Genomic DNA, 17326 nt, shown 5'->3' with positions numbered 1-17326 from the left:
TGTCTAATGATCTCTCCAGAGACACATTTTTCCACTAGTCTGTAGCAATCATGAATGACATTATCAATAGATTCCCCTGGGAATTTTGCATTTAAATTTTGCTCCTTGTTTATTGGTCTTGTGCTTAAAAGTAATCATCAGGCTTTCAATACATTTTCAGATGTATCCATTACTTCTTCTATGCCTTACTGAACTATAATGACATCAGCTGTGCTCCCAGTTATACATAGAAGCAAATTGATTTGTTCAGCTTCTGACTTAGTGTCTAATTTAGAAGCAGTTCTGTATTTTGACAACTGTATTTTTCAGGGTGTCTGGTGCTATGTTCTATTTGGCCATTTACTGAAATTAAATCTTCCTGGCAATATCATTTCCGATGTCGTGTATTCCTAATGTGATCATTTATTTTCTTTGCTTGAAAGACATTTAATGTTGCTGCTTTGTCCTGCTATACTGGAGGGTTTTCCCATGTCTCTCCAGTCAAAATGGAGGATCCCCACTTTTTGGGAGTGAAGTGGAGAGTTTGCAGCTTCAGGAATAAACTCGCCCATCAAATGGCTTGACTGAATGTATACCTGCACCTTTAATAAATGATCCTTGTTCTTTTAGCTCAGTTTAAGGAAACAACTTCTATTCAAAACTTTACAACACGGATCCCATTCCTTCACCGGGTTTTTCTAGATGATTTCCACTGACTGTGGTTTGAATAAATATTTCCTGTGTTCTTTGCAATTTAGTTAATCAATCTTCATCTTTTCTGCTGCCTGTATAGTCTGCTCCCTTCCTTTTCTGTTAGACTTTGGTTAGAATCTAAGAGGCTTGCTTATTGCTTTAAGTCTGGCTCTGTGATTTTGTCAGGTCTGTGATCTTGTTTTAAATAGTTTCTATAGTTATTGATTTCCCTTACTGTAACCTTGCCTTATGGTGTCCGCTCCTTCTAGTGGTGATGCTCAAGTTGAATTGCGTGAATTTCTCCCACATTTCTCTTTCCCAGCTAGTAAATCTGCACCGTTTTTAAAAACAAATTTCCCTTGCCCACCAGGGACTTTAAATTCATTCGCGATGTCCCTGCTGTCTGTTTATTGTCTTGCTGACTCTGGACCACTCCTTCTGATCACCTGTATTCCGTGCAATCTGAGATTGCCTTGAAATGACGAATACTCCAGTTCCAGGGGTCTGAACACTTCTCTGCTGCAATGCATCCCTTACCAGATCTGAAATGCTTTTACCATTGACTGTAGATTCTGCCTTGTTGAAACTTGTCATGGGTTCACCTGCACATCTGCCAATGTGGTATACTGCATCCACTGTACCCGGTGCGGCTTCCTCTACATTGGGGAAACCAAGCGGAGGCTTAGGGACCGCTTTGCAGAACACCTCCGCTCAGTTCGCAAAAAACAACTGCACCTCCCAGTCGCAAACCATTTCCACTCCCCCTCCCATTCTTTAGATGACATGTCCATCATGGGCCTCCTGCAGTGCCACAATGATACCACCCGAAGGATGCAGGAACAGCAACTCATATTCCGCCTGGGAACCCTGCAGCCATATGGTATCAATGTGGACTTCACCAGTTTCAAAATATCCCCTTCCCCTACTGCATCCCTCAACCAGCCCAGTTCGTCCCCTCCCCCCACTGCACCACACAACCAGCCCAGCTCTTCCCCCCCCACCCACTGCATCCCAAAACCAGTCCAACCTGTCTCTGCCTCCCTAACCGGTTCTTCCTCTCACCCATCCCTTTCTCCCACCCCAAGCCGCACCCCCCGCTACCTACTAACCTCATCCCACCTCCTTGACCTGTCCGTCTTCCCTGGACTGACCTATCCCCTCCCTACCTCCCCACCTACACCCTCTCCACCTATCTTCTTTACTCTCCATCTTCGGTCCGCCTCCCCCTCTCTCCCTATTTATTCGAGTTCCCTCCCCCCATCCCCCTCTCTGATGAAGGGTCTAGGCCCGAAACGTCAGCTTTTGTGCTCCTGAGATGCTGCTTGGCCTGCTGTGTTCATCCAGCCTCACATTTTATTATCTTGGAATCTCCAGCATCTGCAGTTCCCATTATCTCTTATCTATGAGTTTCTCCTCTGACTGGTTTGTGAATATTCATCTTTTTCTACCACTGTCTGAATGAGTAAGATTCATAGTACTGTGTCTGAAGAAAGTTTCAGACCTCCATAATAGCTAAATGAAATCCATGCCATTGGCACTGCATGTTGTATTCGCATTCCATACACTGTTCACCATGTTTTATGAGCTCTGTACAATTTACTACTCACCATGAGGGAGGTTTGCTGCCAAAGTCCTCTTTCAGGGTAGGCATTTTCAAGGCTAGCTCGGTGTAACGTGGTAGTCCAAATTCATTGATCTAATGAGAAAATGCTAATGCCTTAAACAAAATGTCATAGAATCCCTAGATAATAAAATGTGAGGCTGGATGAACACAGCAGGCCAAGCAGCATCTCAGGAGCACAAAAGCTGACGTTTCGGGCCTAGACCCTTCATCAGAGAGGGGGATGGGGAGAGGGAACTGGAATAAATAGGGAGAGAGGGGGAGACGGATCGAAGATGGAGAGTAAAGAAGATAGGTGGAGAGAGTATAGGTGGGGAGGTAGGGAGGGGATAGGTCAGTCCAGGGAAGACGGACAGGTCAAGGAGGTGGGATGAGGTTAGTAGGTAGATGGGGGTGCGGCTTGGGGTGGGAGGAAGGGATGGGTGAGAGGAAGAACCGGTTAGGGAGGCAGAGACAGGTTGGACTGGTTTTGGGATGCAGTGGGTGGGGGGGGGAAGAGCTGGGCTGGTTGTGTGGTGCAGTGGGGGGAGGGGACGAACTGGGCTGGTTTAGGGATGCAGTAGGGGAAGGGGAGATTTTGAAACTGGTGAAGTCCACATTGATACCATATGGCTGCAGGGTTCCCAGGCGGAATGCCTCCCTAACCGGTTCTTCCTCTCACCCATCCCTTCCTCCCACCCCAAGCCGCACCCCCATCTACCTACTAACCTCATCCCACCTCCTTGACCTGTCCGTCTTCCCTGGACTGACCTATCCCCTCCCTACCTCCCCACCTATACTCTCTCCACCTATCTTCTTTACTCTCCATCTTCGGTCCGCCTCCCCCTCTCTCCCTATTTATTCGAGTTCCCTCTCCCCATCCCCCTCTCTGATGAAGGGTCTAGGCCCGAAACGTCAGCTTTTGTGCTCCTGAGATGCTGCTTGGCCTGCTGTGTTCATCCAGCCTCACATTTTATTATCTTGGAATTCTCCAGCATCTGCAGTTCCCATTATCTCTGTCATAGAATCCCTACAGTGTGGAGGCAGGCCATTCGGCCTTTCCAGTCCACACCAACCTGCCGAAGAGCATCGCACCCAGACCCTGGGCATCTCTGGACACTATGGGCAATTTACTATGGCCAATGCACCTCACCTGCACATCTTTGGATTGTGGGAGGAAACCAGGGCATCTGGAGGAAACCCACATGGAACACAGAGGGAATAAGCAAGTTCCACACAGACAGTTGCCTGAGGCTGGGATCAAACCCAGATCTCTGGCACTGTGAGGCAGCAGTGCTAACCACTGAACCATTTTGCTGTATAATTTATGCTATGATAGCAATTGGCTACAAGTTACACTAATGTAAGACACAGTGTTACAGAGTCTGTGAGGAACACCCAAATGGTGGGTCTCACTTTTTGAGATAGAACATAGAACATAGAACAATACAGCGCAGAACAGGCCCTTCGGCCCTCGATGTGGCGCCGGCTTGTCAACTAATCTAAGCACCTCCCCCTACACTATCCCATCATTATCCATATGCTTATCCAAGGACTGTTTAAATGCCCCTAATTTAACTACATTGGCAGGCAGGGTGTTCCATGCCCTTACCATTCTCTGAGTAAAGAACCTGCCTCTGACATCTGTCTTATATCCATCGCCCCTCAATTTGTAGCTATGCCCCCTTGTACAAGCTGACATCATCATCCTTGGGAAAAGACTCTCACTGTCCACCCTATCTAATCCTCTGATCATCTTGTATGTCTCTATTAAATCCCCTCCTGGCCTCCTTCTCTCCAAGAGAACAGATCCAAGTCCCTCAGACTTTCTTCATAGGGCCTGCGCTCCAAACCAGGCAACATCCTGGTAAATCTCGTCTGCACCTTTTCCAATGCTTCCACATCCTTCCTGTAATGGGACAACCAGAACTGCACGCAATATTCCAAATGAGGCTGCACTAGCGTTTTGTACAGTTGCAACATGGAATCACGGCTCCGGAACTCAATCCGTCTACCAATAAAACCTAAAACAGCGTAAGCCTTCTTAACAGCATTATCAACCTGGGTGGCAACTTTCATGGATCTATGTACATGGACACCAAGATCCCTCTGGACATCCACACTACCAAGAATCTTTCCATTTACGCGGTATTCTGCCTTCCTATTATTCTTCCCAAAGTGAATCACCTCACATTTATCCGTATTAAACTCCATTTGTCACCTTTCGGCCCAATTCTGCTGTTGGGTGGTGTTTAAGATACTCCTCAACAATAATCTTTTCAGACTCTTACACCTGTAAAGTGAATAGCCAAGGTCTTTCCCCAGAGTAGGCAAGTTGAAAACTAGACAGCGTATATTTAAGGTGAGAAGGCAAAGATTTAAAAGGGACCTAAGGGGCAACTTTTTCACACAGATGTTGATGTGTATATGGGAGGAGCTGCCAGAGGAAGTAGTAGAGCTGAGTAGAATTACAACATTTGGATAGGTATATGGATAGGAAAGGTTGGAGGGATATGGGCCAAATGCAGGCAAGTGGGGTTAGTCCAGTTTAGAACTCCTGGTCAGCATGGACGGGTTGGGCCAAAGGGCCTGTTTCCGTACTTATGACTCTAAACAACAATTGTCTTGCCTTGTACACATTACTGTCAAAAATCTAATAAATAACATTGTTTACAAGTCCTCTGATGCTTTGCAACAAGAACTATAGCACTTTTTACAACTTCAGGATGTTCCAAAGTGTTGTACTTCTGACTGTGGTGATGTAGGAAACACAATGGACAACCCCCACACAGACTTGCATAAACTGCAACATGATTGCAACTGCCTACACTTTACTGATGTTTCTGAGGTACAAATGTCAGCCATCACTTTGGTGAACTTGAGAAGGCAGATGGGTCTCTGTTTAACATCTCAGCAAAATGCTGGGCCCACAAAAATGCAACATTCCCGCAGCGGGAATCCCACTGGAGAGATTCTGGCATATGCTTCTGGACTGGGATTTAAACTTAGAACTCAATAATTTAGAGATGAGGGATTTACCACAGAGGCACAGCTAATACCTAATCACAAATATCAACCTTCATCCATTATGAGGGAATTTTGTTCTAAGCAATATTTTCTATTTACCAAGAGTCAGGATTCTTGCACCAAACTATGTTTACAAAATTGTATTTTCAATGATTACGTCTGGAAGGAATTTCATTTCTACAGCTTTCTGAAGATCAAATATTTCCAATCTATATGCGTTTCTGTTAAAATTTTGCTATTTTTCATTTTTTTTGCAGTCATCTTGTTTTTTTTCTTTATTCATTCACAGAATGTGGGCATCGCTGGCCAGGTAGCATTTATTGCCTATCCGTAATTGCCCAGAGGGCAGTTAAGAGTCAACTACATTGCTATGGGTCTGGAGTCACATGTAGGCCAGACCGGGGAAGGATGGCAGATGCCTTCCCTAAAGGACATTAGTGAACCAGATGGGTTTTTCCAACAATCAGCAATTGTTCATTATTGATAGTCTACTGATGACCAGGAACATTTCATGTTGACATATTGTCAATTACTTTAGGAACAGAAACACGTGGCTTACGGCAATAAGTGTGTAAGAAGAAATAATTGAGGAAAGGCAGTTTATTCATCAAACTCATTCCTTCCCATGCAGACTTACATATTCCCATGAAATAAATGTTATGAGAAGTCTCTGTTAGACTCAAGTCAGTATGCTTACTCGGAGCAATGTGACTGACAGACATGATGGTTGATGTGGTGTCTATAAAGAATTGTGTTGACACTTTTCTAAATGGTTCATGAGATTTGGGCACTGCTGGCTTGGCCAATATTTCTTGCCCATCCCTAGCTGCCTTCTTGTGTTACTCTGGTCCATGATCAGTACGTATATCCACAATGCTTTTCAGGAAGGGAGTTTCCAGAATTTTGACCTAGTCAGAGTGAAATAGTAATAATATATCTCCAAGGCCGGATGGTGTGTAGCTTTGAGAGGAATTTACAGGTAGTGGTGTTCCTATCTACCTGCTGATTTTGCCGTTCTAGCTGGTAGAGTCTGTGGTTCTGGCAGGTACTTTGAGAGGGCTATCTAGTTAATGATACTCCCCCCACATTCTCCTCAAATAGTTCACTTGAAAGTCTGTTTCCTAAGCGTATAGCATTTAACATACTTGGTCTTGGTACTTCTAAATATTGTTTCCTTTCCAGTTCAGCTACGCAAAACATTGCTTTGATGAATGCCTGGCTGATGTCAATGTTGGAGGACATGCACTTCCCCAAGTATAACACTGGCCCATCTCGGATATGGAAACAGAGGGAAATGGTGCCTTTTCCATGTTGCACAGAAGAATTGTTGAAATGCAGAGGCACATTTCTATAGCTTTCACATTATAATCTACATAATTAGTTCCAATTAAATCTTAATTTGCCAAAGAGATTTTTGCTGTATCAGTAATTTCTCTTTGCAGTAATCTGGTCTAGGATCACAGATTAGAGGAGAAACTCCAACAGAGATTTGTCGGACTGAGAGGCTTGTTTCTCTGGTGTCATTTCTGTGGGGTTTTCTGGATAATGGTGCATTCTGAAACGTTGTTGCCCTTTTCTAAAGTTCATATAAGGAATTGTTCAGTTGAAAATGTTTGTGCATGTTGGTCTCATGGAGTAAGGCCTTTAGTCTAAAGCAGGAGGGCATGCGGTAAGATCTCTTGAATTGATTGTGTGTCATTGAATGAAGATTGGCAGAGTAAAGTTAGACTGCTGATTCGACTGCCTTTACAATGACGAAATGCCCCTTTAGGGAGGGATCACTGACATTGCCTTTCCTTGGTACTGTGCCCCCTGCTGTCTAGCTATTGGCGCAACCACATATCAGGTGGTTTTCAGAATGGCCCATGAACCAAGCATTTGTAAAGGTTTGTTTAAGGCTCCCTTTTAGGTTGAGTGTCTCACATTTAAAAAAATAGCCAGCACCACACCATTGCAAGATAAATAGGTTAGCTTATTATGCAGTCACTAAATGCTATAAATCTTAAAGTTAATACCTAAAAAAAAATATGCAATTACTTAAAGCACGTTCAGATACAAGTTATATATGAAGATCAGTTTCTAATGTCACTGTAGCCTCAGTGATCTTGAAGGTTGTCTTTCTGAACTGAAGGCATTGAAACTTAGGTTGAATTGCTGCAATAGTCTCTGTGGCTGAATAGTTAGTTGGTGCTTCCATGGGGAAGTTGGTCAGTAGGACACGTCTTGGGAGTGAGTGTGAAGGCTCCTTTGTTTCTTGCCTCCCGACAGCCTACTTCAGTGCAGTAAGCCCTTGATTGCCTTTGTCGAAAAGGAATTTCTGTTTCGGGATGTCACTTCGGGATGTCAGTTGGTTAAAATGTCTGTGTCCTGATACATTTTATCACAATCAAACAAAATGGCTGCAAATCTTAACTGCCATGAATCATTGTTCTACAGTATCAGCTGGGCTGGATTTGAACTTGAACGTGATGTTCTTCCTCTTGCTTTTTTTCCAACACTACAGGAGCTTTGAGTCTTCAAACCTATTGAGGGCTCATGGATAGTCCTGGAATCCTTCAATTATTTATTGAGCATTTGTGATTAACTCTCAGATAACAGTCTGATTGCCCGAATGTTGAATCCACAAGGGAGGACATTTGGCTTAAGGAGCTATTTTTGTAAGATTTGTCATGTATATTTTAAGCTTTTTCTTATAAAATATATATTTTAACTAGAGGTTTTAACAATGGTGGTTCAGTGGTTAGCACTGCTGCCAAACGGTGCTAGAGACCCCAGTTCAATTTTGCCCTCAGGCAACTGTGGAGTTTGCACATTCTCCCCACATCTCTATGGGTTTCCTCCAGGTGCACCAGTTTCCTTCCACAGTCCAAAGACGTGCAGGTTTCGTGGATTGGCCGTGCTAAATTGCCCATTGTGTTCAGGGATGTGCAGGCTAGGTGGGTTAGCCATGAGAAATGCAGGGAAATTCAGGGTATCAGTGTTAACTCAATGGGCCGAATGGCCTGCTTCCACACTAGGGATTCAATGCTTGCACTGTCGAGATCAGAGGATAATACTGAATCTGTTTGTTGACTGCCTATGATAATTCATCAAATGGAGATAAAGGAATACTGTTCAGATTGTGAACTTTGGATTAGATTAGTCAGTCAATGTTGTTAGTCTAATGCTTAACTATACAGTGTCCCATTCATTAGTACATGCCTACATTAAGGGAGTACTTATAAAGCTAAAAGGCGTTTAAGCATGACATGTATTTTTGACAATGAACATTTTTGACATGCTACCAAAAGGATATATTTAAAGAATAAAGCTGTGGGACACCCAGTTGGGAATGCTGGTGAACAGTTAAATTGGAGGAACAGGAGGCATCCCTCAGTAATAGCAGAGACTAGCAGTTGAGAGTAAAAGACAAGATTGATGTGTTTGCAATAATTGTCAACTAGTAGTATTGACTGCAGATCAAGAAGCTCAAAAGTGACAAGGAGTAAGTGCTAACTTCAGAATTTGGTGCAGATGTAGAGGTGGAAGGAAATAGTACATTTTATACATATTTTTCAGCCTCCAGAAGCTGATGACTTTTGAAAGTCATTAATTAGGTGAGCAGATAGGTCATTAACTGGTGAGATTTTAAGAATTTATCCCTCTGAATATGAGCAGTCATTTAAACTGGAAGGGGAGAAATGTAAATTCTAAATTGCTTAAAATTTATGACTTAACACATTAAACTAATCAATGTAATAACAGACAATTGTTGAGTAATATTTCTTAACTTGAAACCAAATTTGTGACATGAAACAAAATAATGATGGTGGAGCAGATGATGTGTTAGAGCTGTAGTATGTGGGTGATGATGGACATTAGTCTGATACATAGTGATGAGAGGTGTAGTGAATGCCTGCAGCTCACACTACTTGGCTCAGAGCTAGGGAGCTAGAGTCAAAGCTTTTAAACTGAGATGGTAACCAGAACATTACCTGGTCACGTGAACACTTTGTTCCAGGCAGCAGTCATAGAACATACATCATAGAGTATACAGCAAAGGAACAGGCCCTTTGGCCTGCCATGACTGTGTTGACCATACATATGATCCATTTCCTTCTATTCCCTGCCTGTTCATGTAGCTAAATGCCTCAAATATCTGCTTGTATCACCTCCCCTGAAAGTGCATTCCAGGCACCTGTCACCCTATGCGGGGAAAAACATTGCCTCAGACATCTCCTTTAACTTTCCCCTCTCATCTTAAACCTGTATCCCCCTAGTATTTGACATTTCCACTCTGGAAAGGGGCTCTGACTATCCGCTCAATCCATGCTGTCTCAGTATTATATACTTCAATCAGGTCACCCCTCGGCCTCTGAAACTGTGGCGATATCCTACCTCTTCTTCAAGCTAATGCACTCAAATCCAGGCAACATCCTGGTAAACCTCTTCACTACCCTCTCCAAAGTTTCCAAGTCCTTCCTATACTTTCACGACCAGAACTGCACTCAGCATTCAAAATGTGGCCTAACTAAAGTCGCATATATTTGCAACATGATTTGCCAACTTATATTCTTCATACCCTGACTAACTAAGGTAGGAATGTCATACGCCTCCTTTATCACCTTATCCACTTGTGTTGCCTACAATCAGGGAATTTCGGACTTGCTTACACACCTGTTCCTCTATCTCCTGCTGGCTACTGGGAACCTATAGTATAACCCCATTATATTGATTGCACCTTTCTTATTCCTGAGTTGTATCCATATGGCCTCACTAGATGAACTCTCCAAGATGTCCTTTCTTAGTGCAGCTCAGCTTTCTCCTTAATCAGCAATTCTGCCCCCCCATCCCTTTCATATCCATCTCCATCACACCTGAAATGTTTAAAACCTGGCATATCGAGCTGCCAGCCCTGCCCTTCTCAGAACCAAGTTTCTGTATTGGTTACAACATCATAGTTGTGCGTTCTGATCTTACCTGTTATACTCCTTGCATCAAAAACAATTCAGACTGTTAATCCCTCAGTGTTCATTAAGCTGGGCCTGCCTGTTCTTCCTAGTAAATTTACTTAGCCTCTACGTTCTCTTCAATCAGTCCACATACTGACCTACTGCTCGAGTTCCCATCCCTCTGCCACACTATTTTCAAACTGTCTGAGTGGCACTAGCAAACCTTCCTGCCAGAATATTGGTGCCCCTCCAGCTTAGGGGCAACCCATCCTTCTTGTACAGGTCCTTCTTACCTTGGAACGGATCCCAATGATCCACATACCCAAAGCCTTACCTCCTACGCTATCTCTTTCGCCATGTATTTAACTGCTTTACTTCCTGTTTCTAGTTACACTAGCACATGGCATAGAGAGTAACCCCAAGACTACAACTCTAGTGGTCCTGCTTTTAAATTTCCGACTTAACTTCCTGAACTCCCTTTGTAGGACCTCATCTCTCTCTTACTCCCTATGTCATTGGTATCAGTATGGATCGTAACCCCTGGTTGCTCACCCTCCCACTTCAGAATATCCTGTGCCCCCTCAGGAATGTCCTTGATCCTGGCACCAGGGAGGCAGTACTGAAGCCTCACTCACCTTCACAATGACACCTATCTGTGCTCCTGACCATAAAGTCCCCTATCACAGCTGCTCACCTACATTTCAACCCTCCCCGCTGCAAAACAGAGCCAGTTGTGGAACCACTGATCTGGCTGCTGCAGTTGCTTTCCTCTGCCATTCCTAAACAGTATCCAAAATAGTATACATGTTTGACAGGGGAATAGCCACAGGGGATTCCTGCACTGTCTATCTACCTGCCCCTCCTGACAGTCATCGATCTATCTTGCTTTGGTGTCACCACATCCCTGAAACTCCTATTGATAAAACTTTCTGCCTCCTGTATACCCTGAGCGAGGCCAGCTGCCACTCCAGTTGATCCATGCAGCCAGACACATTTCCTGCAGACATATATGTCAGGGAGATTGGACTTCTCACTTAGGTTGCCCCTAAGCTGGAGGGGCACCAATATTCTGGCAGGAAGGTTTGCTAGTGCCACTCAAGACAGTTTAAAAATAGTGTGGCAGACGGATGGGAACTCGAGCAGTAGGTCAGTATGTGGACTGATTGAGGAGAATGTAGAGGCTAAGTAAATTTACTAGGAAGAACAGGCAGGCCCAGCTTAATGAACACTGAGGAAGAACAGGAAGAACATACCATTCCACTAACTGTCTTTATCACCCCTCTAGTAACCACTGGATTAAAAGACCTTAGCTTGCTGTACTTTAATGCTCCTCACCCTGCCCAAAGCCTGACTCTCTCCAAAGCCTGCACCTTGATCTCACAGCCCCTCTGTGAGAGGGATGTAGCACACGTAGGTATGAACAATGTAGATAAAGTAAGTAAGAGGTTCTGTTGAGAACAGCTAATGACCAAATTACAAAACAGAACTATGAACTAATTGGCATGGGTAAATGAGATCAAAGAGTTAAGTATGTTCCTCAGAGAATAGCTTGGGTGAAATGAGTTGCAATTCAAGAGGCACTGGCAGTGAGTGACCAAGGAGACATCTGTAATGAGGGAAAATTTGGAAAGTTCCAGAGGAGGTACTAGGTAATAATGCAAGAAAGTAATCTGGGCATTAGTAACCAGACTTACAGCGGGGGGACAGAGTGTACAAACATAAGAATGAAATAGCAAGTGTGGCCAGAGTGGGGAAAAATTGGCAATCAACTGAGAAATGAGGAATGAGATTCAGGTGAACAGAAATCTAAAAATCCAAAGTTTTAAAAAGTCTTATCAATGGGGGCAAGCATAAGCTAAGAGGGACAAGGAAGGGTCAGAGAGTTTAACAGCAATAGTACATCCCAGTGTAAGATCTTTGCAGGATCTAGTGGTTAAAAAGTGAAATTGAGGGCACTTTATCTGATTGCATTCAATACCATCAATAGAAGTAAACAAGTGGTATAAATAGAAACAGATGTTTTATAGTTGCCCTTACAGAGGCATGGTTACAAGGTAACCAAATAATTACATAGCTAAGGTTATATGCTAAATAGAAGGGTAATAAAGGGTATGGTAAGTAAACATTGGGAAACATTTAAAGAAACAATTCAGAATGTTCAACAAAAATACATTTCAGAGAAAACAAGAAGTCAGTGTTTCAGATCCATCCACAGCTTATTCAGGGAAGATTGAAAATCGTATTAGATTCCAGGAAGATGCAGGCCGTTATGAAGAATAGTAGGAAGCCTGGTGGGTGGGAATGTTCTAGAAACCAGCAAAGAGCCACCAATAAAGAGGATAAATGGAAAGTTAGAATATGGGAGTAAACTAGCCAGAAGTGCAAAATAGATTATCAGAGCTTTAACATGTATGTAAAATGTAGAGAGCAGTTCAAGTGATCTCTCAGAAGCAGAGTAAATTGATTATATATTCGCTGGACTTCAAAATAAAACATGATCATGTGGAAACATACAAGATTTTAAAAGGGGCTTAGCAAGGTAGATGTTTGTGAATCTTTCAATTCTGTACCAAAGAGAGTTGTCAATGTACCATCACTGAATAGATTTAAGGCTCAAAGATCATTGATCTTTCATAAATAAAGGATATGGGGAACGGGCAGGAAAGTGGAGTCAAGCCCACAACCATCCATACCATATTGAATTGTGGAGCAGTCTTGGCAGGGTGGTATGGGTGACTACTGCTCCTATGTTCTTATCCAACTTTGGGCCAAATGGGCTAATTCTGCTCCTATGTCTTATGATCTTGTGGTATCCTCCTGAGGTGCCAAGCAAGATGCCCGACTTCAGCCAATTTGATTCACTCCATATAAATTCATTGTATGCTGGAAATAGCATAAAATATACAACATTCTGATTGTCGACCTGAAGACACTAACTTTAGAACTAGCCACATCCACCGTCGAGTTGTTCCAGTACAGGTACAACACTGGTATTGACTAAAGTATGTGGAGAATTGTCCGTGCATATTCTGTCCATGCAAAGCAGGACAGATCTAGTCTGACCAGTTAGCATCTCATCAGCCTACTTATTAGCTAAGTGATACTTCCCATCATCGATAGTTCTATCGAACAGGGCCCAGTAATAACCTGCTCACTGGTGCACAGTTTGGGTTCTAAGCTCCAGAATATGGTCCAAACATGGACAAAAGAGTTGGATTCCAGGTGCAACGTTAGAGTGACTGCTTTTGCCATCAATGCACCATTTGACTGCGTGTGATATCAGGAGATAGCAGTCTCTCTGCTGGGAGTCCTGCTCTGAGTCACAACAGTGCAAGCATTGTTGGAGGTTGCAATTACAATGTAAAACCTTTATAGGGAGTAATGCCATTATAAATGTGGATAAATGCATTTATAATTGAAGATGTTGATTCAAAAGTATGGTCAGAATTTTGCGATAAAACTAAAATCTTCTATGGAGGAAATGTTAATAGAGATAATATCAGATAAGTTGATATTGAAGTTTTTGTGTACACCGTGTTATAACATACAGCACTGTTCTAACAAGCGTTCACAATGTATGCTTTTTTTAAATTCTTGTTGCAGTCAATACTGGATCACATGCACCTGAAATGTAAATGTCATGGTTTGTCTGGGAGCTGTGAAGTGAAGACCTGTTGGTGGGCGCAGCCAGATTTCCGGGTCATTGGGGACTATTTGAAGGACAAATATGACAGCGCCTCCGAGATGGTGGTGGAGAAGCACAGAGAGTCCCGGGGTTGGGTAGAAACCCTTCGTGCAAAATATGAACTCTTTAAGCCCCCAACTGAGCGAGACCTTGTGTACTATGAAAACTCACCAAACTTTTGCGAGCCGAATATAGAGACAGGATCCTTTGGGACCAGGGACAGGATCTGCAATGTCACCTCCCATGGGATTGATGGCTGTGATTTGCTCTGCTGTGGCCGTGGACATAACACCAGGACGGAGAAACGCAAGGAAAAATGTCATTGCATATTCCACTGGTGCTGCTACGTCAGTTGCCAGGAATGCATTCGAGTGTACGATGTACATACGTGCAAATAACAGGATACACAAACACAAGTAAGATCACACAATCTGGAATCTTCCAGGTATTGCTGGGGCAAAACAAAAATGGCGCACTTTACTGTGCATGTACATTGCAGAAATGAATTCTGGGAAATGTAGTCTTTTCAGCAATCTATTCAGTTTCTTTGGAGCTTCATAAAAAATCATAGTCCGAACCAAAAAGCACAAAGTAAAAGAGGCATGCAAAGTTCGTTACTTGATCTAAAAAATGCTATGTTGGGATGACTTACACTCAATTTAAAATTACAGATTTTCATTTATAATTGATGAAAAAAAAGCAAAAAATTTCCTAAAGTTGCCTCCAAGTTTTCCATTGGTACAACAATTTGTTTATTGTTTTCTACTGTTGCCAGTGTTATTGGGGTCGATTAAAATGGCAACCTGCTCAACAGATAGTGATGGAATGGAAGAATTCCCCAGCACTGTCAATATTTTGCTGGATCCCCAGTTGCAACTGGGTTGCCTTAGGCATCCCATCCCAGAACTGACAAACAAATACAAATACCATTGGAATATGATCTTCCCATGGTTTCAGACTTACCACTGGGGCAGAGGTGAAAGAAAGGATGCTACCACTATAGTATTCATAAATGACATATACATTATGTAAATTTTCACAGAGTTAACATCAGAAGTGTCAATAGGACTTTCTGGAAGCTCTAGAGAGTGGGGTCCATAAAGGATGCTGATTGTTAGACATTTCTACAGTAATGACATTTGAAGAAATGTTTTTAAAAAAGTCTCCCAAATTTAATCAAAGAACTTTTACCTTTTTAATTGTCAAAGATATATGTATTCATATATTTGTTTAAAATAACAACAAACTACTTTAGGATGGCAAGTATTTGAGAAATAAGTTTCAAAACTTGTAATCCTGAGGATAATGCATCTTTAAGTCAGTCCCAAATTAGTTTGATTTGCTACATTGAATCCTAAAGTAATTTGTCCATTTCTGAAATTATACCCCTTCAAACATGTGAGTAAACACTACAACCCCCAGAATCCTTTTCATACCACAATGGCCCTCGTGCCTTCAGTTGGCTGCAGATACAAGCTGTGATATTAACATTAAGAACAGCTTAAGTCTTCCAGCCTGATGTTTATTCCATCCTCACATCTTCATAACAAAACTTCCTGTGTTTTTAAGAATGATGACTATATCACACGTCACACCTGATGTTAGTATTAATGCTACCTGCAATTCTCATCTCCCAATCACACTTTATCAAAATGATTGAATATTGAGGTTTGAGTGGATCTGGTGGCTAATATGCAGCTGTTATGGATATGACTTCCTCTTTACTGGGACCTTGATCCACCACTTAAGAGTAATTTTACTTACATACAATGTGCCTTCTTTCTGTGAAAGAAAAAAAAAGAGATGGGATAAGTTAAAGAAGCAAGGTGGGAATTCATTGTTAAGCCCCATGGACACCTTTCCCAGAATGAGTGAGTAGTTAGTTCAAGCAAAGGGCGTTGACATCCTGTGCTCTAAAAATTAATCAAAAGCCTGCAGTATTTATCGTAGTATTTTTCTACCTTGTAGCCCAGAATTACTAGCTCCAAGTTGAACCTGTATTGCAAGTTGCTATATCCAAAGTTTTGTACAAATTAGATGTTTGACCCTTTGATTTTATATTCTTAAAGCCTATGTTTTTATAATTATTTATTGCACAGTGTGTATATATATGACTCAACTGAGATTATATATTTGCAGAAAGTGTCTTATCTGCTGTTTCTAGTTTATAAACTTGCCATGGTGGCTTAAAGGCAGCGTGAGTTACATTTACTATCATGCTTCACAGTGCAGGATTCACAGGCAGCTCTCTAGAAGCGGATGTTAAATGTATAACCTCTCCTGTCAGTGTACATATTCCTCTCTTAGTCTTAGAAATAGCTACCAACGAAGAAATAAAATCTATTCATGTAGTGTACACTGGTGTGTTGTTCTTTCTTACCTGAGAACTCATGTTCACTGATTATGATCTTAAGTCTCTTCTTTCACTGCTCTGCTTCTGCAACGGTTAATTCTCACTATTTTACGGTACTACTGCTACTGAAGATGCCTTTTGCTAGATGGAGAGTCTGAGTGAGTTATTTGACCACGGGAGCTCAGCCTGATCTATTCCTCACCTGACCCCCACATACACGTTACCAATGTGTCACTAAAGAAACAGCAAACTGGATTGGGATCATGATTGATGTTTATTTCTGATGTAAACAACCCTGTCAAGATAGTACCTACTGCATGACCATATTTTCACTGAGTACATGAAGTTAGCCAAGTAGTGTGGATTGGAGTCACAGGTAGACTTGATTAGATAATGGTGCCAACATCATTTCCTGAAAAGACATTATTATAAAATTTAAGTTTGTTTCACAATGTGGAAATTTCTACCACTGTACTGTAGACCCGTCGTGATTTTAACATGGGAAAGGTCAGCCAACTCCTTAAAAAATCGTAGAATCCTGACAATGTGGAAACAGGCCCTTTGAGCCAACAAGTCCACACTGCCACTCAGAGCATTCTGCCCAGACCCATTCCCTTACAGCCCACCTAATCTACACATCCCTGAACACTATGGGCAATTCAGCATGGCCAGTCTACCTAACCTGCACATCTTTGGACCATGGGAGGAAACTGGAGCGCACGGAGAAAACCCCCGTGGACACAGGGAGAATGTGCAAACTCCACACAGACAGTCACTCAAGGATGGAATTGAATTTGGGTCTCTGGCACTGTAAGGCAGCTGTGCTAAACACTGAGCCACCATGCCACCTCATTTAAGTCTGTTCCACACTGCTGATATCTAGGCCATAATGACTAGGCATATAGCCTTTCGGGTAAAAGGTGAAGGACAGAGTTAAATTGCAGGATCATGCAGTGGGGTTGAGGAAAACAACTACATCTCTGGAAAAGTCCCAAGGCAGTGCAGATACTGATGTTTAATTGGCCTTCCTGCAGCAGGTAGAATTAGTAAATGTGGAT

At 42.5% G+C, this 17326-nt stretch overlaps 1 protein-coding gene across 1 annotated transcript in view; it reads left to right on the top strand.

Moving 5' to 3' along the window:
• The window catches only part of LOC125466125 (proto-oncogene Wnt-3), a 100677-nt gene extending 84440 nt beyond the window's left edge, over positions 1-16237 (top strand). Inside the window, exon 4 of the mRNA XM_048560306.2 lies at positions 13834-16237. Within this exon, the coding sequence (XP_048416263.1) occupies positions 13834-14313 (480 nt within the window). The 3' untranslated portion in view covers positions 14314-16237. The remainder of the gene's footprint in view (positions 1-13833) is intronic.
• The last annotated feature ends 1089 nt before the right edge of the window (positions 16238-17326 follow it).

The sequence above is a fragment of the Stegostoma tigrinum genome, chromosome 31, assembly GCF_030684315.1.
Source record: "Stegostoma tigrinum isolate sSteTig4 chromosome 31, sSteTig4.hap1, whole genome shotgun sequence".
In the NCBI taxonomy this organism is placed as follows: domain Eukaryota; kingdom Metazoa; phylum Chordata; class Chondrichthyes; order Orectolobiformes; family Stegostomatidae; genus Stegostoma; species Stegostoma tigrinum.
This window is presented reverse-complemented; position numbering and strand designations above follow the sequence as displayed.